Source organism: Zootoca vivipara, chromosome 14, assembly GCF_965207765.1.
Source record: "Zootoca vivipara chromosome 14, rZooViv2.hap1.1, whole genome shotgun sequence".
NCBI lineage: Eukaryota > Metazoa > Chordata > Lepidosauria > Squamata > Lacertidae > Zootoca > Zootoca vivipara.
In genome coordinates, this window is record NC_142597.1 from 33384683 (window position 1) to 33407769 (window position 23087).

Sequence of the window (23087 nt, forward strand, 5' to 3'; positions counted from 1 at the left end):
TGCTACAGCGGGAAGGTAAACGGCGTTTCCGTGTGCTGCTCTGGTTCACCAGAAGCGGCTTAGTCATGCTGGCCACATGACCCAGAAGCTGTATGCTAGCTCCCTCGGCCAATAAAGCAAGATGAGAGCCGCAACCCCAGAGTTGTCCACGACTGGACCTAACAGTAAGTGTGGTCATTATCATAGTCTCAAGCTGCAGTTCCAACTCCTTTTACCTGGAACAGGCTTCCTCAACCTCGACCTTCCAGATGTTTTTGGCCTACAACTCCCATGATCCCTAGCTAGCAGGACCAGTGGTCAGGGATGATGGGAATTGTAGTCTCAAAACATCTGGAGGGCCAAGGTTGAGGAAGTCTGACCTGGAACTAAGCCCCACTGAATTCAATAGGATTTTCTTCTGACCAGACATGGTTAGAATTGTGCTCTTAAGTCAAAGATAACTTCCGCACCTGCACTAGCTTGTGATCCTGATCCTGTTTAAATTCAGATGTAAATAACTGTGTCCCCGAGAACAGCACTCACCTGCAGAAAAAAATCTATTCCTTCAGAGCATCAGTGTATAACAACAGTATACAAGTTGCCCTCCCACTACCAGCACAACAAAGTAGAAACATTCTCTTTTAAGATAAACTGAAGCCAAAATGTGTTCAACTGCTGGGTCCAAATTCCACATTTTACGCAATACGTACACACAATGTTAATTATTCAGATACGCCAATCCCTGCCCAGAATAAGTCTCACATCACAGGCATGACAGCAGGCCAAGTTCCGTAAAGCATTAAAGCTTCCGAGTGTTACTTTACCTAAAGGATCCACCCAAGTCTTTGAAGACAGAAACCAACTCCTCTTTGCTGGTTTGTTTCGGGAGCATTTTGTGCCACAGTCAAAAATCAAAGTGACATCAGTTGTTTTAAACGTAATCAAACACGAATGAAAAACTAAAATCAAAAAGTTTTAATCATTTTTTGAAGTTCTCCAGTCTCTGTATCAAATAAATGGGGATGGAGAATGCCTTAGAAATATATTTTGTTTTTTACACAAGAACTGATGATCTCATTAAATGAGTTGCGAAAGTTCCACTTCCAGTTTGCCTTGGCTTGGAGAAGATCATCCACACCTGAACCCAGGAATGCAACTAAAGCCCTGGTGAGGGTTTGCTGTTGCTGTCAATTTCCTGGAATAGGTCTTTTGATTAGAGCATCTTCCCACGAACCCCTTCCTTAAAAAAAGAAAAAAAGTGCATCATATTGTTCAGACTAGTAAAGCTATTAAAACTTCCTTTATCCACAAGACAGCAGATAAATCTCCGGAAAAGTTCTCCAGGTCAGTGTCTCTGGAAAGGTCCCTGTGTCTAGGACATCTGCCAGCCTGTCTTCTGTTCAGCCTCCCAAGCGCTGGCCTTCACCCCAGGCAAAGCCTCCAGGCCGTTCTTCGGGGAGAGGGTTGTAATTGGGATCCTCTTCAGGTGTATCAAATATGGCTTTTCTGTTAAAGCAATAATAATAATAATAATAATAATAATAATAATAATAATAATAATAATTTTTTAAAAGTTCACACGTCATCAAGTACAGAAAGCTGTAACCTGGTTGGCAACTACTTTTGCCATGAGGGCTATTATAAGAAAGGAGCCAGCCCCCCCCCCAAACCCCACTGTGGCCCACTGCCCATGTGCACCCTTCACTCTGGGGTTGGCAAACCTGTGGTGGGTCAAATTTTGTCCTAAAGAAGAGCCATCCCTTTCCAGGCCAGATTATCAGGAATACTTGCTTTGGCACTCTGCTAGTCTGAATTGTTACTCACTGGAATATTATTATGGAATTAACGTTGATGTGCTGCTGCTACTTTATTGCTGTATGTCTTGTGTATTATGCACGACACCCAGTGCAATTTTCTCAAGGTAGCATACACCTTGAACATGAATTAAAAACCCCTGTTTGAAAAGAACATAGATTGGTGCATCTTATTTTCTCCTGTGGATACGAACTAGATCACTCCTTCTGCGGGAGTGTGGTATGGTTGTGGCAACTTGGCTTTTCTCATCCGTTTTCAGATTCAATGTTATTTCACACTCAAAAGCATGAAGTTTGACCTGGGAGCAGCCCTCGGCACCCAGAGCTTTGCAATTACATATGTGGCTGCCTTATCCAGAGCCAAACCGCTGGTCCATCTAGCTGATTATTGTCTACTCTGACTGGCAACACCTCTCCAGGGTTTCAGAGAGATCTTTCTCAGCACCTGCTAACGGATCCTTTGAGCTAAGGGATGGTGCTTGAGAATTTCTCCATGCACAGCATCATCTCTATCAGTGAGATATACTGCCTTCAGTGTAGGAGGTTCCATCTAGCTCTTGTGTGCAGTCAGGTAGACTTTGGTAGAATTTCAGCTTTTTCAAGAGACAGGTGTTTAGCCTTCATGGTCCCAGAAACAAAGGCAACATCCTAGTTTTAGAATTCCCTTTCTGGACTGGTTTTGGGACAGTTTCTCTCCACCCCCACCCAATAATAATAATAATAATAATAACCCACCATTATACAGGAAGACACTTACAGAATTGATGGTGTTTTCAAAAGCCTTCCTCCCCCAGGCTGATTTGGAAAGACATCTTCCAAGAAGAAATATATATGACCAACAGCAATACCTAAAGTCAAGGGGAAATATTCAGAACCTTCTAAATGTGCTCCACACAGTCCTCAATCTTGGCTTGTTTGTATGCTGCTGTTTCTGGAAACTCAATAAACACATTTTATTTTATTTTTAAAAAAGGCCAGACTTTCACCAAAGCTCCGTGACCTCAGAGTGAAGGGATGGTTAATTAAATAATAATAATAATAATAATAATAATAATAATAATAATAATAATAATACTGATTGAATGACCACCATCGCCTTACCTAGAAGGTCAACAATAATAGAGTTTCCCAGTAAGAGTGAAAATCCCATGAGGACCCAGGGAAGAAAGGGAGCCTGGAAGATGAGAAGCCCAAAGAAGTTCATGCGGACGAAAGGGTTCCTGCGACTCCAGACATAAACCAACATGATTGTAAATGCCTGTCCTAGGAAGACCAAGTTGACAAACAAGCCAAAAAGCTGGTGGAGGAGTGGTTAAAGAAAGAGCGGCTGCACCCATGTCAAGAAAACATAACCATTGAAAAACAAACAGCAGGAAGGCCAATGGTGCAATACTGCAGGATGTGCTTCTTGTTCAGTTCATTCTTTTTAAAAAATCCAAATCTTGACCCCCCCCCCCAAAATAAGCCGATGAATGAACAAGATTTATCAACTTCCTTTTCTGCCCTATCACAAAAGCCGAAACAAGAAGTTAAGATATCATGCCAAGCTATGGTTTGTGCTAGCCATTGTTTAGAATCCCCACTACGGTTTGAGCTTCCAAACACACAACAGGGAAAACATGGTTCGGAGCTACTGCTTCCATTCTGATTTGTGTGTTTGCATAGAGCAGCCTTCTGAAATCTAGTGCTCCTAGTGCACCACCTTTTTCTTCCAAAGAGCTTGAAGGTGGTGTATGTGGTTCTCCTCCTCCCCATTTCACCCTCACAACAACCCTGTGAGGTAGGTTAGGCTGAGAAATGGTGACTGGCCCAAGGTCACCCAGTGAACTTCATGGCTCAGTGGGGATTTGAATCCTGGTCTCCCAAGTCATAGTCTAACAATCTAATTTACGCCACACTACGTCCACCACCCAGGAGCACAGACCCTGCCGCTTGGGGTTGATGGATGTTGGAATCCTAAACATCTGGAGGGCACCATGTTGGGGAATGCTTCACTGGGACCAGGGAGCTCCAGGTCCTGGTCACCATGCGAGCCACAAAGTCCACCTCGGCCTGTCATCCATACTCCTCTTAACCTACCCTAAAAGGATTGCTGCAAAACTGGAGAACCACTTTGCTATAATGATTTATTCAGCTCTTTTCAGTCTCACAGTATCTTTATCTCAACACCAAAAAGGATACAGTCATTAATAGTCCACCAAAAAGGAACATAAATACAAAGTCTGCTGTCCGGCCCCGGAATGATCCTTCCTCAAGCATTCGGCAGTAGCGGTATCTGAAGTTATTAAGATCAGGAAAAATGCTTGATAACAGGCATGCATTTACCATTTTTATCTTTGCAGGGAAATGAAAAATACGTTCCACATTTTAGTTTCAAAGAGCTCCCGAAACCAGTCTCTGGGTATCGGAAGGGATTTGGGTAGGTGGGTGAGGGAAAGGATTTGAAGCCAGCAAGGAGGGGCATCTCCAGTCTGATTTCATACCAAGCGGCCACAAAATGTGCCAACATTCTTAACAGAAGCAAAGCAAATGGACAAACAAGGCTCCATAACTCATACATCAGGGGCATCTGCTAAAATGAAAATAACTCTGGGGAATCTCAGCAAGGATCAGTTTCTCAGCCTGCCTCATTCCCCATCTAGCCAAGCGATATGGTTGCCAGGGCAACCCTGCCAACTTACTATGGCAAGGACCATCTCCACTTTTCCCAGAACTCAGTAGCCACCAGCATTAAAATGAAGGAGGGGAGGGGAAGTTTCCTGTCCAAAGTGGCTGCATTTCAGCCAACAAGGTTTCCTTCTACCGATAAATTCTCAAGTTGCTTTTCTGCAGAAAGAACACAATACCCAAACCCGCTTAAAGGTGTAACAAAACTCAGTAAGAAAACCAGCTGATCTCAATGTGAGTCTTGCAACAGAGGAATCCTGACCCTTATGCAGTTTGTTTTTGTAGCTTTGGCCTTCATCTAAGCACAGGACTTTCTAAAGAATTTGCATTTATGTTTAGTCAGTCAATCATTTACTGTGTCTGACTAAAAGCCATTACAAATTCAATTACAGATCCAGCCAGTCAATTAAAACCTGATGAAAGAAATCCAGAGATAAATATCCATTTACAATAAGCCAAATTAGTGAATCACCTGTGCAGTCTACAACATTGTCTTTTATATAGCTAGCATTAATACTTTTAGCGGCTTTAGCAAATAGGACTGTTTTGTATGACAAACAGATCACAATCAGATAATAGCCAACATATTTTCACTTCAGGGTTCTGTAGTGTAGTGGTGTATTTATATTTAGCAATAGGGCTACTGTACCAAGGTTCATCCGCTTTGAAGGACTACAAATATATTTATTCAAAACACTGCTTTCCCTCTCGTTTCATATACCTCATGCAGCTTCCAGAACAAACCACTAAAGCCCTAAACGACCTCGGTCCAGTATACCTGAAGGAGCGTCTCCACCCCCATCGTTCTGCCCGGACACTGAGGTCCAGTGGCGAGGGCCTTCTGGTAGTTCCCTCGCTGCGAGAAACCAAGTTACAGGGCCTTCTCGGTAGTGGCACCTGCCCTATGGAACACCCTCCCACCAGATGTCAAAGAGAAAAACAACTACAGTACCAGACTTTTAGGAGACATATGAAGGCAGCCCTGTTTAGGGAAGCTGCTAATGTTTAATAGATTATTGTATTTTAATGTTCTGTTGGAAGTCGCCCAGGGTGGCTGGGGAAACCCAGCTAGATGGGCAGGATATAAATAAATAATAATAATAATAATAATAATAATAATAATAAGAAATATTAGTAACGAAAACATCAAGGATGAGCATCCCATGGAATGTCTTGAGGTAGAGTGTGAAGCAATATTTTCACCTAGTGCAATGTTCCTGCCTGCACTGGGTGTTCAAAGGCCAAGCAGCCCTTGAATATCCACAAGGAGGGCCAGAGACAGACCAGTGACCTACCCTTGAATGAACTGGTCACTGCAAAAGGCTGAACTTGAGAGAAGCAGCTCCTGCCAGCTTTGTGTTGGAAAAGCCTTTTCAGAGAGGTTCTTACAAACCTTCAATAATTATTTTTGTGCTCTGAGGAATTTTAGGCCGTTCAAACAAAGGATACAAAAATATCATATTAAATAAAAAATTAAATCCAACTGGTCCGAAGAAAAGGTAGTTCGTTACGAGCCTCCATACCTGCAAAACAGATGGGGGAGCAGATGTTTGTTACCTGCATGCTCTCAGGAAATGCTTCATTGCTTTAATTAGAAGGAATATCAATTTGCTTTAAATCATCTAACCTTTCAGGCCTCATTCACTCTTTCCTTACCAAGCAACCAATCTGATGGAAGTAAAAGCACTAGGTCCAGTCCAGCGCCCTGTCTACTTTTTAAATTTTTTGCCACTGCCACCAGAAATCAGTGGGGTCTTGGGAGGGCAGATCAGACCCCTGGCTTATGAATTAAATGCACAAGTTAAGTCCATATCCCACAGAAAATGTATTTTCTTCCCTTTCTTTAATCAGACAGAAATGAAATAATTAACATCTGAGTTTGCATAGAGCACCTTTTTGTCATCACTAAGTGAAAGCTCCGTTCATTTCCATGGGTCAACTCTTTGACTAGAACTCAAATTTGACAAGACCCAGAATGCTTACATTGTATAAAAAAGTGAAAGTGGAGATCTGAATAATTTTTAAAATGTTAAATAACATTAGCAAAGAAGTCACATTTCCACTAAAAAACGGCAGTTCTGGGCAACACAGAGTTAGGGCTGGTTCTGATGTTTTCTCATAATGGGTCCAGGTTTTAGAATGCAGAAGAGGAAGAAGAGAGATTGACCACAGATGAAAGATTGAAACAGGTGGGCCCAAACCTCAACCATTAAAATGGCAATCTCCTGAACTACTCTACCAGATTTGAATCTTCAGCCTTTCAACCACTCTTTTCTCTATTGGTGTCTTAAAGACAAGATGAAAACAAAATCACAGCAGATCCAGCTGTGGCTCCCGTTCTACCACAGTATGATGTAATCAGGCTACATAACACAGGCTCCCATTCCCATCATAGCATGATGTAATCAGGCTGCATTTAGTCTTCCACTTAAAAGAGGACAATCATTCTATTACCGCTCAATGGTATTAACATGCATGGAACCATTGCCTGGAACCATCACAGAAGCACTTGTGTCTGTCCCACCCAAACCCTCAAATTCCACCTGCAGCAACCCCAAAACATCTCGCAGTTGGAGAGGTAGTTTGCTCAACTGCTTCTTTCCACTAGTGTGAAAATAGCAGTGATTTTTCAGTTGTGGAAACACAGCTTTAACAACTGCCTTTAAAAGTCACTGACATGCAAAACAAAACAAAAAACCCCAAAGCAAAATCTACTTACTTGAAAGTGTTTAAATATTAGTTCAGGGTTGAAGTACAGCTGAAATGGCGTGATTAATTCTAATTGCTGAAACAAAGGAGAATGCAAAAGAGCTTAGAATTACTTCAGTAATGTAACCTACAAATACACCACTGGGTGCCAATACACCTTTGGCGAACCTGGGTTCCTAAGTCATCGTAGAACTACAACTCACCATCTATAGCAGGCATCCCCAAACTTCGGCCCTCCAGATGTTTTGGACTACAACTCCCATCTTCCCCAACCACTGGTCCTGTTACCTAGGGATCATGGGAGTTGTAGGCCAAAACATCTGGAGGGCCGAAGTTTGGGGATGCCTGATCTATAGCAATGCTGGCTGGGCATGATGGGAACTGCCCTCCAAACTTTTGGAGGTCACCAGTTTTGTGAAGGCTGAGCTAGTATGTCAATCAGCTTTGCCTTGTGTTCCAATTTTCAGATCTTTCCACTTAAGAGCCTAAGAAGAACATGTTGATTCAGGCCAGTGTCCCAATTTTATTGGAGGGGGTGTGTTAATAGTTATTTGTTATATTGTTACTTGATGTATTGAATTCATCAACATTTGCAAAAGCTGTTACTAACTTAAAAAAGACAAATACCTGTACCGTTGCAGACATTTTTATTATTCTGTGCCTAGATATTATTCTCAAAAATGAAAAAAAATATACCCAAAAAAGGGAAAGAAAAAGAAACCCGTGTACTTTTGCAAAGTATAGTTTGGGTTAACCACAGTTTGGACAATATTGGACTTGATTAACCACAGCTATGACTGTCACTCCAGGTGCCACTGGTAAATGGGAGTACCAAACAAATAGAAAAATGAAAGGCTCATATACTGGAAGGGGTGGAGTACTTCATTGGTAGAGCACATGCTCTGAGCACCGGTCAAAGGAACAATTGCTGGCATGGCCAATTAAAGATTCTCAAAACAGCAGAGCCAGAAAAGGCCACAGAGAGCCTCTACTAACTGGAGCAGCCAATTCTCAATGATCTTCTGGTTTTGGAAAATAGTGTTGAGCTCAGGCATAGAACCTGTGTTTTGATTACAGATGGCCCCAAGCCCAGATTCACTACATTTTCCTCCTACCCAACTACCGTACCTTAGGAGCTCAAGGCAGCGTACACTGTTCTCCTGAGCCAACTTTAACTTCCACAACATTCCTGAAGGTAGGTTAGACTGAAAGATGCTGTTGCATTGAGGTCACCCCAGTGAAAGCTTCGTGGCCAGTGGACCCAGTTGCTCCCTACTTTTGGTCCGAAAGCCTAACCACTACACTAGGCTAGCTCCTAGAGATGCAGGGGACACAGAAAGTTGCCTTATACTGAATCAGGCCACTGGTCTAACCAGCTTAGTACTGTATTGCCGACTGACAATAAAACAATAAACAGGTTGGTGATACAATGACTATTATCAGCACAAGATAATATCACCAAGGCAACTATCTGTAAACAAACAGTAAGGTAAAGGGACCCCTGACCACTAGGTCCAGTCGTGACCGACTCTCGGGTTGCGGCGCTCATCTTGCGTTATTGGCCAAGGGAGCCGGTGTACAGCTTCCAGGTCATGTGGCCAGCATGACAAAGCCGCTTCTGGCTAACCAGAGCAGCACACGGAAACACCTGTTTATCTACTTGAACTTTGACGTGGTTTTGAACTGCTAGGTGCGCAGGAGCTGGGACCGAGCAACTGGAGCTCACCCCATCAGGGGGATTCGAATCGCCACCCTTCTGATCGGCAAGCCCTAGGCTCTGTGGTTTAACCCACAGCGCCACCCGCGTCCCTAAACAATCAGTAAACGTCCTCCATAAAAAGGGCAAAAGTAGTTTCTTTCCCAAAGAGGTTTTATCTTAAAGAATAGCAAATGCAGTAAATAAAGAGTTCATTTGTAATATATCAGTGGTTCAGTGCTCATATCTTCTCTTTCCAAAATAATTTTTTTTCTTAAACAACTGCGAATGCAGTAATAAACCACCCACTTGTGATATACCAGTGGTTCAGTGCTTAGACGTCTTTCCGGTAATCCGACGTTTTGTCACTAAAGAGCTTAGTCATCTGACTGGCAGCAACTCTCCATGATTTCAGGCTTCCTGGAGATGCCACCAATTGTGCAGGCAAAGCAGATGCTGTACCACTCCTCCAGGAGTGTGGGTGGGTGGGTCTTGAACCCATAATCCCAACAGCATAGGCTTGCAGGGCATTAACCAGCAGCTCACTGGGACTCCCACCGTACCCAACCCCTGGCCATGCTCCAACATCTGACGGAGGGCCACAGTCCTCTCACTTCAATCGTAAATGAAAAACCCAGTCTTTGGAGAAGGGTCATAACTCAGTGGTAGAGCGCCCAGCCCACCTTGCAAGGGAAGGAGACCAGGTTCAGCGCTTGATGGCATCTCCAAGTAAGGCTGAGGTCTGAAACGTTGGGAGCGCCACTGCTGGCCAGTGTAGCCAATGCTGATCTAGACGGACCATAGTCCGACTCGGCATAAGGCAGCTTCCTAGGTTTCTCTCTTTCAATGAGCTGGCCTACCTCGCAGGGCGCCTGGGAGGATATTGAAAAGGGTATCATGAATTTCTAGAAGAAGGAAGAGCGGGATGAATTGTGGGCTTAATTAGCAGCTTAAAGCAGGCCATTCATTAGCTTATGGACTGGCACCAAGAGAGAGAGAGGGAGCTTCCAGGCAGCCCAGCCTGGGCGACCTCATGCTGGAGGCGGGGCGTGGGCGGGGCTATGCTAATGAGCATTGCCCCTTCGCCCCGCCCCCTCCGAAGACAGGGCCCGGCGGGTAGGCCTAAGCCTCCCTCCCTCCTCCCCTTACTCACCACGGCGGCGGTGGTGAGGACGCAGGCGGTGGTGTAGGCCCGGGTGACGGGAGGCACCTGCAGGTATTCCTGGCGGAAGGTCTGGTACGCCATCTTGGCGCCGGCGCCGCCTAAGCACTTCCCTCGCCTCTTTTCGTCCCCTCAGCCTCGACCAATCTGTGCCCGCGACGATTGACCAATCAAGAGCCTTCCCCGCCCTTGCTTTTGCCCGCCCTCTATCTGCGCTCCGGCAAATCAGCGTCTTCTTCCTTCGCCTTCGCAAGCCCAATCGGAATCGAGAACCTCGCGCCCATAGATTTAATAGATTACTCTAGAGTCATGCTGCAGAGGCGACAAGGAGGCTCGTGTCTCCTTAAGAATACTGTAGAGACAGGCGGATAAGGGTAAGAGTGAGCCACGCTCTAAGGAACACACACACTTGATTCTTCTTGCGGGGACATCAGTGGTAGCTCAGTGGCAGAGCATCTGCTTCGCGTGGAGAGCTGCTGCCAGTCAGTGCAGACAATACTGAGCTACAGATGACCCAACAGTTTATATTTTTATTTATTTATTTATTTATTTATTTATTTATTTATTTATTTATTTATTTATTCATACCCCGCCATCTGGCTGGGTTTCCCCAGCCACTCTGCGTGGCTTTCAACAAAATATTAAAATAAAATAGTATGTCAAACATTAAAAGCTTCCCTAAACAGCCTTCAGGTGTCTTCTAAAAGTCTGATAGTTGTTTTTCTCTTTGACAGCTGGTGGGAGGTCTTTCCACAGGGTGGGTGCAACTACGGAGAAGGCCCTCTGCCTGGTTCCCTGTAGCTTCGCTTCTTACAGTGAGGGAACCACCGGAAGGCCCTCGGCTCTGACCTCAGTGTCCAGGCAGAACGATAGGGGTGGGGACGCTCCTTCAGGTATACTGGGCTGAGGCCGTTTAGGGCTTTAAAGGTTAGCACCAACACTTTGAATTGTGCCTGGAAACGTATTGGGAGCCAATGTAGGTCTTTCAGGACCGGTGTTACATGGACTCAGCGGCCGCTCCCAGTCACCAGTTTAGCTGCCACAATCTGGATTAGTTGTACTTTCCAGGTCACCTTCAAAGGTAGCCCCATATGGTTTGTCTCCATATATGGCAGCTTCCTGTTATGTTCCTATGATTCAGTGGAGTTGGAGGTTTCTGAGGAAGAAAGAAGAGCCCGCTGGCCTTTGCTGCAGTCGAAGGGGACTTTGGGCTGGGAGTCCACCGCCCCTCAGTCAACACACCGAAGGGTTGTCAACGCTCCTCTTTCAGCCCATTGACGCTAAGAGGGAACAGCCCTGCAGGGTTGGCCTAAGCCTCAACTTCAGCTCTGTGCGACACACAGCTGACAACCATGGGCAACACTGCAAGGTTGTTGTAAATTATCTCCGCCCAATCTCTAAATCTGCAACGTAGACAGGGAACCTCATCAGGAACTGCAGTGATGGCAGCTCTGTAGGGATGGCGACCCCTTCAGCTGGACCTCTCCCCCGTACAACTGCAGATTCGTTAGATTAGATTATTATATTATTTAATTATATATTATATTATTTAATGTCTGGTTGGCAGCGATTCTCTCAGCCTCATCCCAGTCTGCAACCTGCAACAGGGATGCTTACACCGCAGAGGCATGAATCGGCACGACGGTTCCGTCCTAGGTCGCAAAAAATACCGTATACCAATGAAACGATCCCCTCTTGACTTTTTCGTTGCTCCGTGTTCGCCATCACGGCGGCTTACTGGAAGCCACGGTGTCGCTCTTGCCTGCCCCCATCTCTATGATCGGATCTGGAAAAGAGGGCGTGAGAGGAGCGGCCGGGGGGGGCGAGGAGGTGAAAGGCTAAAAAGTGGCGGGAAAAGCAAAGGGGCTTCCAGGTCGGTGCTGCACCGGAGAGGCTGACGTGGTTGTGGGTTCGAATCCCCTCTTGGAAAGGTGAAAAGAACTGAAGTCAGGTCAGGAGCTCCAGATCTCGAAACGGGAACTTGCCCTTAAAGGTCCGGCATTTCTCTAGGAAATAATTATGGGTTCAATCACAGACATAACTATCTGTGGCCTTCATAATGTTTTGATCCTGCCTTTTTAAAATTAAGACTTGTCTTTTAGGCTTTCTCTTTGCTTTTTGCTGCTTTAAATGAGTTTGCCTGCTGTTGTAAGTTGCTTTGAGATTCTTCTGCTTAAAAAACAGTGACTAATATATTTATTTAACAATACTGGTTAAACACCATTCTCCCAGACTGAACGTTTTCTTAGTTTATCTTTAGCACTGCAGATTTTGAGGGGCTTGTAAACGCCAGTGAAAATATTATAAAGTTACTGCTAACCTGGATTACACTTTGGTGGGTGAAACCTAGACCACAAACACAGTAGTACCGTAGCTAACACATTTATTTAGTATATGTATATATTGAAGCACAGTGAATAACGCAAGAACGCAGGAGTAAGATGAATAGCAACTTCTTAGCAGGCAAATGTTTAGATCATATTTTGTTCACATGACACTCCCTCCCCCCGACATCCCTCTTCCCTCATGTCATTGTTTTTCTAAAAATTCGCCCCTGGACCTGTTCTCCTAGGTTTACAATGTTGTGTCATGTCAGAATGTTGTTATTTACATGACATTACAGTAGGAAATAACTATTTGACTTTTAGAAGATACCGGTATCTGAAAACAGCCCTGTTTAGTAAAGGGGAGCTTTTAATGTTTGATGTTTTACTGTAGTTTTATAATTGCTGCAAGCCGCCCAGAGTGACTGGGGCAACCCAGTCAGATGGGCAACATAATAATAATAATAATAATAATAATAATAATAATAATAATAATAATAAATGGCCCCCTTTGCTGAGCTATAATAACAATAATAGCTAACAGGCAGTAACTGTTTTGCTGCCAATGGGGTTGTCCAGTATTTTTTTACCTCTTATAACACTGTCCTTTTTTCTATTTTGCAGACTTCCATGCTGTGTTTGTGTAGCCAGTTTTGCAAAGATGTCGGTAAATCCCATGGCCTACGAGGCCCAGTTCTTCGGCTTCACTCCTCAAACGTTCATGTTGCGGATTTTTGTAGCCTTCCAGGACCACCTTGCTCACATAATGCTTGTGGTGGAGGACACGATTCTAAATAAATTGGAGTGCATCCGTCCCAATAAGCTCACACCTTCCCTAATCCGGAGGAGCACGGAGCAGTTCTTCTCTTTAATGAAGAAGATTTTCAACAACCTCTTTGGCAAAATGGAAGACACCCTTCTGAAAACAGTGTTGAACATCCCCCCAAATGTTTTGCTTCCGGAAGACAAAGGCCAAGAGGAATTCCGCTACACTCCAGAACAGTTTCAGGAGCTCCAGCATGAGATTGACCAGCTGGAACGACAACTCAAGGCCGAAAGCTCAGCCGAACAGGCTCTTCTGGCAGAGCTGGAGGAGCAAAAGATTGTCCAAGCGCACTTGGAAGGGATCCGCCAGTGGTTTGACGGCCTTGACAATGTAGGCAGAGAAGAGGGGGTTGGAAACCTGAAAGAAAGCTTTTCCGCCTTGTCAAAAACTGCTGTCAAACTCCAGAGTGTCGTGCGGGAGGTGGAAGAGAGAATGAACAAGCTGAAGAAGTGATTGTGTAAAGGTGGGGATGTAGAACCTTCAAATGTTATTGGGACTCTCGCTCCCATCAGACCCAGCATGGCCAATGGTCTGGTGGAGCTTTTTAGTCCAGCCACATTTGGAGGGCCACATGTTCCTCACCCCTAGTGGCAAATAAAATGGGATCCATTGGATCAGTGTTGCTGTTCTGCCTTAGAAGTATTGCAAGAAGCTTTCTGCATCTGGAGATGGCCTTGTGGTCCCACTCGCTAGCTGTTGGTCAAAACTGGGCAGCTACTCTCGTGACCCATCTATTCTCACCCACCCGCCTCTAATGAAGAGCTTTGTGACAGGAGCAACCCTGCCATGGACACTGCTCCCCAATATATTGCAGGACCTCTTCTGGGGAGGAATTGCTCCTTAAGGCAGCTGGAATCTACAGGATGGCCCAAAAGTAGCTGTACTGCTTTAGAATCCACTTTCTTTGTTCTTGACTGTTCTTTGATTCAGCTGTAAACCTACTTCTGTAGATCTACTTTTGGGCCACCTTGTATGTATGCAGAACTATATAATTACACTCTTAACTCTGAAACTTTTAAGAATGGGCACATTTTTCTTTGTGTGTCTCCTGTCTTTCAGGCCACTGCCCTCATAGTTTATATTAATTTTACCTTGTTATTATTTATAAGCTGCTTCTTGCCTAGCGTAGGGTAAAAATGTTTTCAGCTCTTAGCTGTGCCGATACCTTTACTTAGTTTCTCAAGTGTGCTTATCGACAATGTGCCTCCATGTGATGTGTTTTCCAGCAATGCTTTGAACTGGAAAATGGTTAAACTTGCATTGCAAGATTTCCAGTTTTAAATATAAATATTCCCTAGAGTAAGGTGTTTCAGGGCGTTTGGTTTGGTTTACTGAATACACATAAACTGATCACTTTGAAACAGCCATGGCTGCCTGTGTCGGTTTGTTGTTACTGAACTTATGAAATGGGATGTTTTCCAATGAAAAAGTAAACCCTGGAGGTTTTCATTTTGGAAAACATTCCACCCTGTGGCACTGCCCACCTTCGAGGACTGTTAGACATATCCCACGAGATATGGTGGGCTCTTCTTCCTTAGAGGTTTTTAAGCAGAGGTTGGGTGGCCATCTTTCGTGTATGATCTAGTTGGGATTCCTGCATTGCAGGGGAATGGACTACCGTATATTCCGGCGTATAAGACTGGGCATATAAGATGACCCCCAACTTTTCCAGTTAAAATATAGAGTTTGGGATATACTTGCCGTATAAGAAATACGACCCGGTGTATAAGACGACCGACTTTTGAGAAGATTTTCCTGGGTTAAAAAGTAGGAATATACAGTAGATCAGTGTTTCTCAACCTTTTTTGGGCCACGGCACACTTGTTCCGTGAAAAAAATCACGAGGCACACCACCATTAAAAAAGTTTAAAAAATTAACTCTGTGCTGCCCTATATTGACTATAATTATGATGGTAAGAAACACTTGCCAATTGCTGTGTTGGTTGCAATCTCCTGTAATAAGGCTTCACAAGCCGTCCGGCGGGTCATTGTTGCGTATTGGCGGCCACCAGGCTCGTTTGCACTGAGCTTTGGGAAAGAGGAGGAGAAATATTGCTTTCCGGCGGGTCAGTGTTGTAAATTGGCGGCCGCCAGGCACGTGACAATGCAAATCGCCCCTCTCGTCACGGCACGTCGCGGCACACCAGCCAGCCTCTCGCGGCACACTAGTGTGCCGCGGAACAGTGGTTGAGAAACGCTGCAGTAGATCAGGCATAGGCAAACTTGGCCCTCCAGATGTTTTGAGACTACAATTCCCATAAACCCTAACCACTGTTAGCTAGGGGTGATGGGAGTTGTCCCAAAACATCTGGAGGGCCGAGTTTGCCTATGCCTGGACTAGATGACCCACGGGATCCCTTCCAACTCTTGATTCTTTGCTTTTATGATAGGTGACTAGTGAGCTGAATACTTGCTTACACCTGTGGTCCATCTAGCTCAGTACTGTCTAGCAGAGATTGGGAAGCCCTGGACAACAAGAAACAGGAAGGAAAAAAACAACACTTGGGGAGCAAGCTGGTAACCTGGGGGGGAAAAACCAAAGGAAAGGATTTCAGTATTGTCCACAATGACAGGTAGCAGCTCTCCAGGGTTTCAGCCTTCACTTCCCAGCTTCAACTGGGGATTAAATCTGAGACCTTCCTGCTACTGCTGTCACTGTAATTGCTCCTGTGTAACAGTGCTTGGCGTGGTCTGGTCCATAGGGTCACGAAGAGTTGGACACGACTAAACAACAACAAACAGTGCCTAGGATTGTGGCTAAGGAATAGATCATGCTTTTAGAGACACTGTGTGTGTGTCTGTTCAAATAAAACTACCAACAATTTCCTTTGCATTTCAAGTTATAAACAACACTGGAATGCCATCTATGCAAAGATGATAATCTTTTCATTGTCCTTTTTAATAGAATACTGGAGGTGGAGAACAACACTGAGCATTGCTGAGTTTATAAATGTAGACAAATAGAAACATTTTCATACCATAAGAAGTTGTACTACACAACCAAAGGGCTGCCTGCTCCTTTAATTGGGGTTGAAATCTCACCCCCAAAGCTTCAAAGTTTCCATGTATTGTCAAAACAGCCTGTAATCGGTGGCAGATGCTTTTATTACACTTTTTATATTTGTTATTAGTAACCTCGTCACTTAAGTCACAAAATAGAAACACAAACAACAAAATAAAATAGCAAAGCAAATTAAATAAAGCAGAAGCACAAAAAGGGATACAATAATCTCGGAAAGGTAACCACCACAATAGTGTTCAAACTGCTGTTAGAGCAGAGCTGCTGTCTGGAAGCTCAGCCTGCAGGCCTCAGTCTGGCCCACATATGGTGTCACTTGGCTGAAAGCAGGGAGGGTGCAAGCTGTATCCCGCAGGTGGTGGTGGAGAAAAAAATCTGACCTGCTGGCCCGATCCAGTTCCCCACCCCTAGAGCAGAGACTCAGGCCACACTCACCCCATACATTTAAAGCACTATGATACTACTTTATAAACAGTCACAGCTTCTCCCAAGGAATCCTGGGAACTGTAGTTTGTTTAATGGGTGACAAGAATTGTTAGGAAGCCCGCAGTTCCGTCTCCGAGTGGTTGAGCCACCAATCCCTCTTCACAGGGAACCCTGGGAATTGTAGTTTTGGGAGAGGGGATACAGGGGTCCCCTAACACATCTGAGCACCCTTAACAAACACCAGCCCCCAGAATTCTTTGGGGGAAGCCATAGCTGCTTAAAGTATCATAGCACTTTTAAGGGTATGGTGTGAATGTGGATTGCCACTCATGCTAGGGGTGTGGCACACCTGGAGATTTTCTTCCACACTTAATAGCTTTTGCTTCATGCTTCCTTTTGTACACACCAGTAAGCAATCACTTATTTTGTTTAAATGCTTATGGTGATCCAAATTTCCCCACTGAAACACCCAGAATAAAAACATTTGATCTTTCCCAACCCGTATTGGGGTTTTTAATCTACGTTTATACCACAGCCACCCTAACCATCCTCATAGATATTGGGAGAGTTCATCCTCCTTTTTCTCTGAGTGTCCTCGGGTGATACCGAAAAATTCAACGTTTTTTTTTTCTCATGCAACTCGTTTGAACTGTTGGCTCACTGCAAAATGGCTTTCTTGGGTGGTCCGAAGGCTTCCTTGTATGTCTCGAGTCCAAGCATACTTGGCAATTGTACGCTGCAACACTTGATACGAAAAGGAATAAACAGCGTAGTATACCCTGTAAAAGCTCTGCCTTCAAAAACTGCTTGACATTACAGAGTTTGTAGTGCAAATGGTGTACTAAAGATCAGATACTTTTCAGTTGTTGCAAATGCCGGTTTTGGAATTTAGTTTAGTGGTTCCCTGAATGACAAGAGGAGGCGATAGTGCTTGTTTTAATTCAAGATTTATCTGGTTCCTTCAGAGAAAACTGAACGGTGATAGTTGCAGTCCAACTTTATTCGCAGAGAATTATTAAAAGGATGTATGTGACACGAGTCTGCCTTAGGGGAGGGGGGGTTCTGACACATCAACCCTGTGGGTTTTCATGACCTCATGTCATCCTACCTTCTTTTCAGTGAACCTTGCACTTTTTAAGCAGGAAAAGGATGCACTTTGAGCAACACTCCCTGCTCTGATAGCAGGATCAGTGAAATCTGGATAAACATTTCAAGGCAGCTGCCCACTTAACGTCACGAAACAGGAAAACAAAATATCCCATTTGTTCCATGTGCACCAAGACCCACCCTCTCTCAACATCGAAAGGTATTTTTGCTCAACCGAGAACCACCGTAAACAACATGCATCAAGGAATCAATAAAGGGCACTTTTTGACATTATGTACATTATGTGTGTATTAAACCCACACGTAGATAAGACGCTTCTCAGAAGGGGACATGGGGAAAGACTCGAGAGTTATCTGCTTTCCTGGAAAGTGATGCAAATGGCTTTCTTGGGTGGTCCGAAGGCTTCCTTGCATGTCTCGAGTCCAAGCATACTTATTTTGGAGCCACGGCTACAAAATAACCGCCCATGAATCGCAAACCTAAGAACACAAAAAGAAAGAAATAATAAACTGGCGTGTGCAGTTTCTTCATACTGTGCAGCGCTATGGAGATCAAAAGACTTCTTCCATCAATTCCCATCAACTGGCAGCGCTACTGGGGCTACACCCAGGGATACCCCCCCCCCAGCGCTTCTCCCAAACAAGGACAAGGGCCTTCCCGTAGCCCTAGTCCTGACATGCTAACCACTACATCACACTGCCTCTCCAGCATTGCTGTCACAAAATGAGGCACTTACCTGACAGCTCATGAGCAGATGTGCTTTGCCTTCTGCCCAGCTGGTTACAGCAAATTCAGGCCATTGCTGACAGCGGTGGCTGTGTTCTGTCACACAGTCTTCCAGCGAGGAGCAGAGCTTCTCCTTGGTCATCCCCTTAAAGAGAGAATGAATCAAACCCTTTTGGTGGAGCAGGCAGCCCAGTCCTCCCCATTCCACACGTTACACCTTGCTTGCCAACTGCTTCCCTTCCCCACTGTGGGGGTCTGGCGCTGTGGTCTAAACCCCTGAGCCTCTTGGGCTTGCCAATCAGAAGGTCGGTGGTTCGAACCCCTGCGACGGGGTGAGCTCCCGCTGCTCTGTCCCAGCTTCTGCCAACCTAGCAGTTCGAAAGCACACCAGTGCTTGTGGATGAATAGATACCGCTGCGGCGGGAAGGTAAACGGCATTTCAGTGCGCTCTGGCACTCATCACGGTATTCCGTTGTGCCATAAGCGATTTAGTCATGCTGGCCACACGACCCAGAAATCTGTCTGCAGATAAACCCTGGCTGCCTCGGCCTGAAAAGGGGCCAGGTAAGAACTTTCCTCTATACCAGGCACCCCCAAACTTCAGCCCTCCAGATGTTTTGGACTACAATTCCCATCTTCCCCGACCACTGGTCTTGTTAGCTAGGGATCATGGGAGTTGTAGGCCAAAACATCTGGATGGCCGCAGTTTGGGGATGCCTGCTCTATACAGTGTTTCCCAAACTTGGGTCTCTGGATTTTTTTTTTGGACTACAATTCCCATCATCGATGACCACTGGTTTAGCTAGCGAGGGATGATGGGAGTTGTAGTCCAAAAACAGCCAGACACCCAAGTTTGGGAAACACTGCTCTAAAGGCCTTTTAGAAGTGGGTGGGATATTTCTGATGTACTTTCTCTGCCCCCTTGGTTTTAAAAATGGCTGAGCCTGAGCCATGTCCCTTTACTCCAAATGGCGCAACTGATTTTTGTGCAGCTGCTTACCTGCGTGCTGATGGAAAGCCCACATGGACACACGACCGAGTGACTCATCACACAGAGATTGTTCCTAGGAAGAACACAACCATGAATTAATGCAAGGTGGAGAAGCGATCAGGGGTGAAACTTGCAACAGGGATGAATTCCTTTTTGTTTCCTTTATTAAGTCTTACCCTGGCAAACTTCCGCCACCTGCTAGCTATTTCTCCACATCATCTAACTGGGATGAGGCAGAGGAAAGACCTGATCTAAAGCATTGTGTGTGTTCGCCTCACCTTCTGCAAACCGGGCAGATGACCTTGCGCTCTGCATCCAAGCCATCCAGCATTGCATTCAGGCACTCCTCGTCAAAGCGCAGGCTTTGTTCGTACTCTTCCACGGCCAGCTGTTCTGCAAGGGAGAAGGCCCCGTCCCCTGCGTCACAGGCTGTGCCAACAGAAATTAAAGTCATGGCTATCAGAATCAAAAGAGAATAAAGTACCTTGCAAGATCAGCTCCTCCTGGATTTCCTCCAAGACGTCCAGCATCTAAAGGGAACCAGCGCACAGTAAGCTGGTATTCGCTCCACAGAATAAAAACAGACTTCACCTGCCAGCAGAAGGACAATAGGGAGAGGGCCGGACTACCCTCTCTAGGAAGGGAGCTCCAAAATATGGGAGCTGCCACCGAGAAGGCCCCCTCCCACGTCCCCACCAAGAACGCCAGCGAGGATGGTGGGGCTGGGAGAAGGGCCCACCCCGAAATATCTCAGAGCCCGAGCAAGTTTGTGTGGAAGAATACAGTCCTTCTGATAGCCTAGACCTAAGCTGTACAGTGGTACCTTGGTTGTTGAACTTAATCCGTTCCGGGAGTCTGTTTTGACTCCCAGAACCATTTGAAGACCAAGGTGCGGCTTCCGATTGGCTGCAGGAGCTTCCTGCGCTCAATTGTAAGCTGTGTCGGATGGTTGACTTCCAAAAAAACATTCGCAAACCGGAACACCCACTTCCGGGTTTGCTGCGTTCAGGAGCCGATTTGTTCAACAGCTGAGACGTTTGACAACCAAGGTACCACTGTATAAGGCTTTATAAGTCTAAACCAGAACTTTGAATTATCATTAATCATAGTTAAATTTCTACACAGCCAGAGGGATGGCAGGCCTCTAAGTGACAGGCGTTGCCAACCTTTCTAGGCTCATGGGCACATTTGGATTGAACCGGTACTGTAGGTCCCCTTTGGGCATTTCTTACCTTTCACCCCTGGGATCAGTCCAGCCACCCGCCCTCAGAGAGTGACAGACAGACACACTTATGTTGCTCTTCCAAGGGATCTGGGTAGAAGGCAGATCCACTAGAATTAATCTGAGCCTTGAGAAGCACATAGAGCTGAAAGAGGAAGTGTGAAAGAGTGCCGCTCTGCCAACTTCCTCCTTCAGCTCTATGTACTTTCCGATGGAACAAAAGGTCACCTCTCTGGTCGCCAAGGGTACTTCATGCGGCCGTGAGGTGTGCGCGCGCGCTCAAAAACCTTGTGGGCACCAGGGCACTATGCTGACAACACACACATCCCCACCGCCCACGAGGAACATAGTAGCTGCTTCTTACCGCAGTGACTTGAGGGTTAGTTTCTTGTTTCCTGGGGAAGGGCAGCTGGAAATCTAGAGGCTGCAGAGCCTGCCACTCCATTTCCATCACTTCCTGGACCAAGAGGGCTTTGCTGGCTTGATGCGCTGTGTCTTCTCCTACGTGGCGGTATCTGTCCAAGAGCCTGGCACGGCTGCTCTTCAGCCTCTCGACGCAGCGCTGGAGGGCAGCGAACAGAGAGATAAAGACTCGCAATGGAGACACCAGCATGGAAAAACCATTCCTCTGACTTTTCCCCACAATCCCCTACTTAGGAAGATGAAATGCTTTCTGAACATTTTTTTAAAATTAAGATTCACCTGATATGACTACAGTGATGTAGGTTTTCAATATTCTTGGAATATTTTTTTTGCGGGGGGAGGGGCAGAAGAGTTTTCTTCCTCACACTAGAAACTGCTCTGTTTCAGCGTATTTGACTTCATTTTGTTACTTACTTAGCCAAAACTTTAAAAGGGATTACAAGTATAGGCCATCATAAAACATCCATATATAACATTTTAAAATATGTACAAATAAACAGCCATTATAAATATGCAATAATGAGAACTTTCATTGGGATTTCTTCCTGCTAAATAGTGTCATTCTCCATTCAGATACTGTACTATTGACAAGACCTTTTTATTTATTATTTCATATATGCCCTGCGTATCCTTTGCCGATACCGTGTACAGTCGTACCTTGGTTTTCAAACAGCTCAGTTCTCAAACGTTTTAGCTCCTGAACGCCACAAACCCAGATGTGACTTCCGATTTGCAAACTATTTTTGGAAGTAGAACGTCCGACGGTGCTTCTGCGGCTTCCGATTGACTACAGGAGCTTCCTGCAGCCAATCAGAAGCCACGCTTTGGTTTCCGAACATTTTGGAAGTCGAACAGAGTTCCAGAATAGATTCCGTTTGACTTCTAAGGTACGACTGCATTCCTTTACTGATACATTTTATGTAAGCACTGTTCTATGAAATCATCTAGCCTCAGGATGATGCAGATTAAGTCATTCAATTCTTATGTGTTTTCTGTTTTTTATACTGTGAACAGTATAGTACAGTATACAGTACTGTATGCTCGGTCCCTAGGGGCTGGGCTCCTATGGAAACGGCCATCCAGGTAGGACGGCGGTCAAATCTGCCCTTTAGCAACGCGCAGGGCCGGCAGGGCTCCTTGCAATGTATCCAGCCTTGGAACGTTGGCAGTCGCCGCGTTCCAAGGGAGTCATGGAACGTTGGCAGTCGCCGCGTTCCACGGGAGTTTCGGGGGGACCCAACACCGCCGCCTTACCTGCCTGAAGGTCTCCTTCCAAGGCGGGGTCCGGGCGCCCTTGTAAAGAGCCTGGCGTCGCTGAACTTGCCCCTCCATCCCCTTCGCGAAGCACGAGACCCGGACCCAGCAGCTGCGTTTACACCGCAGACTTTGCCGCCTTCCTTTAACCGCCTTCCACTTGCCCAAGGCATCCTGGGAAATGGAGTTCGGCAAAGGACTCCGGTGCATGCTGGGAAACGCCTCGCACCTTGCATCTTTAGGGATCAGTCAGGCACGTGGTGGGAATTGTAGTCCGGAAGGAAGACGTTCTCGTCATTCAAACGTCCCTTCCCGGGTTTTGGCGGTGGGAGGAGGAAGAAGGCGAAGTAAACAAGCCAAGCCTCTTAAAGACAAGGAGATGGGAATGTAAGAGTGATAAAGCAATAAAGTGCGTGAGAGGAGGGTGGGAATCAATTTTACGAAAGAAGTGTGACTAAAGCAATAAAGAAAAATGAAAGTGTGATATACAATATTTCTAATACCGTGCGGAAGAATAGTGTGGTCAAATGGTAGATATATATTGATAAAACAAGGATGACTTTAAAAATCTAAAATGATCGAACGAAAAACTGAAATGCCATTGTTGCTGAACAATTATAGAAAATGTTAGAATGATGAAGCACAAAAGAAAGAAAGAAAGAAAGAAAGAAAGAAAGAAAGAAAGAAAGAAAGAAAGAAAGAAATATTAGTAAAGGAGAACGTTTGGAGTGATAAGACACAT

General features: G+C 45.3%; 3 protein-coding genes across 7 annotated transcripts; 1 reads left to right on the forward strand and 2 right to left on the reverse strand.

The window, feature by feature from the left end:
• Window positions 1–939: 939 nt before the first annotated feature.
• On the reverse strand, window positions 940–10176 carry DERL2 (derlin 2). The gene is made up of 7 exons (XM_035139862.3): window positions 10019–10176; window positions 7180–7245; window positions 5910–5983; window positions 3975–4068; window positions 2895–3090; window positions 2551–2641; window positions 940–1485 (listed from the first exon to the last, which is right to left on the reverse strand). The coding sequence occupies exons 1-7, from the start codon at window positions 10109–10111 to the stop codon at window positions 1380–1382; spliced, it is 720 nt and encodes a 239-aa protein (XP_034995753.1). The 5' UTR covers window positions 10112–10176; the 3' UTR covers window positions 940–1379.
• On the forward strand, window positions 9950–14540 carry MIS12 (MIS12 kinetochore complex component). 4 transcript variants are annotated; one of them, XM_035139869.3, is made up of 2 exons: window positions 9950–10401; window positions 12976–14540. In XM_035139869.3, exon 2 carries the CDS (start codon window positions 13013–13015, stop codon window positions 13628–13630), a length of 618 nt encoding a protein of 205 aa, XP_034995760.1. In that variant the 5' UTR covers window positions 9950–10401; window positions 12976–13012; the 3' UTR covers window positions 13631–14540. The 4 variants fall into 4 exon arrangements, with proteins under 4 accessions (XP_034995760.1, XP_034995758.1, XP_034995757.1 ...); XM_035139867.3 differs by lacking the exon at window positions 9950–10401 and adding an exon at window positions 11744–11978; XM_035139866.3 differs by lacking the exon at window positions 9950–10401 and adding an exon at window positions 11748–12020.
• A 1638-nt stretch (window positions 14541–16178) lies between these two features.
• RPAIN (RPA interacting protein) lies at window positions 16179–22511 on the reverse strand. Of its 2 annotated transcripts, XM_088657758.1 has the most exons (8): window positions 22346–22511; window positions 21033–21230; window positions 19931–19976; window positions 19725–19839; window positions 19456–19519; window positions 18466–18600; window positions 18168–18208; window positions 17991–18107 (listed from the first exon to the last, which is right to left on the reverse strand). In XM_088657758.1, the coding sequence occupies exons 1-7, from the start codon at window positions 22421–22423 to the stop codon at window positions 18179–18181; spliced, it is 666 nt and encodes a 221-aa protein (XP_088513884.1). In that variant the 5' UTR covers window positions 22424–22511; the 3' UTR covers window positions 17991–18107; window positions 18168–18178. The 2 variants fall into 2 exon arrangements, with proteins under 2 accessions (XP_034994712.2, XP_088513884.1); XM_035138821.3 differs by having other exon boundaries at window positions 16179–18208.
• Window positions 22512–23087: the final 576 nt, after the last annotated feature.

Coding starts and splice junctions, on each gene's coding strand:
- DERL2 (XM_035139862.3), bottom strand. CDS start 10,111: ATGGCGTACCAGACCTTCCGCCAGGAATACCTGCAGGTGCCTCCCGTC. Junction 4,069..5,909: donor TTATTTAATATGATATTTTT/GTATCCTTTGTT, acceptor TAATAACTTCAG/ATACCGCTACTGCCGAATGC. Junction 2,642..2,894: donor TATTATTGTTGACCTTCTAG/GTAAGGCGATGG, acceptor CCTTGACTTTAG/GTATTGCTGTTGGTCATATA.
- RPAIN (XM_035138821.3), bottom strand. CDS start 22,423: ATGGAGGGGCAAGTTCAGCGACGCCAGGCTCTTTACAAGGGCGCCCGG. Junction 21,231..22,345: donor GGAAGGAGACCTTCAGGCAG/GTAAGGCGGCGG, acceptor GCTGCCCTCCAG/CGCTGCGTCGAGAGGCTGAA. Junction 18,209..18,465: donor ATCTGCTCATGAGCTGTCAG/GTAAGTGCCTCA, acceptor TTGTGTTCTTAG/GTTTGCGATTCATGGGCGGT.
- MIS12 (XM_035139869.3), top strand. CDS start 13,013: ATGTCGGTAAATCCCATGGCCTACGAGGCCCAGTTCTTCGGCTTCACT.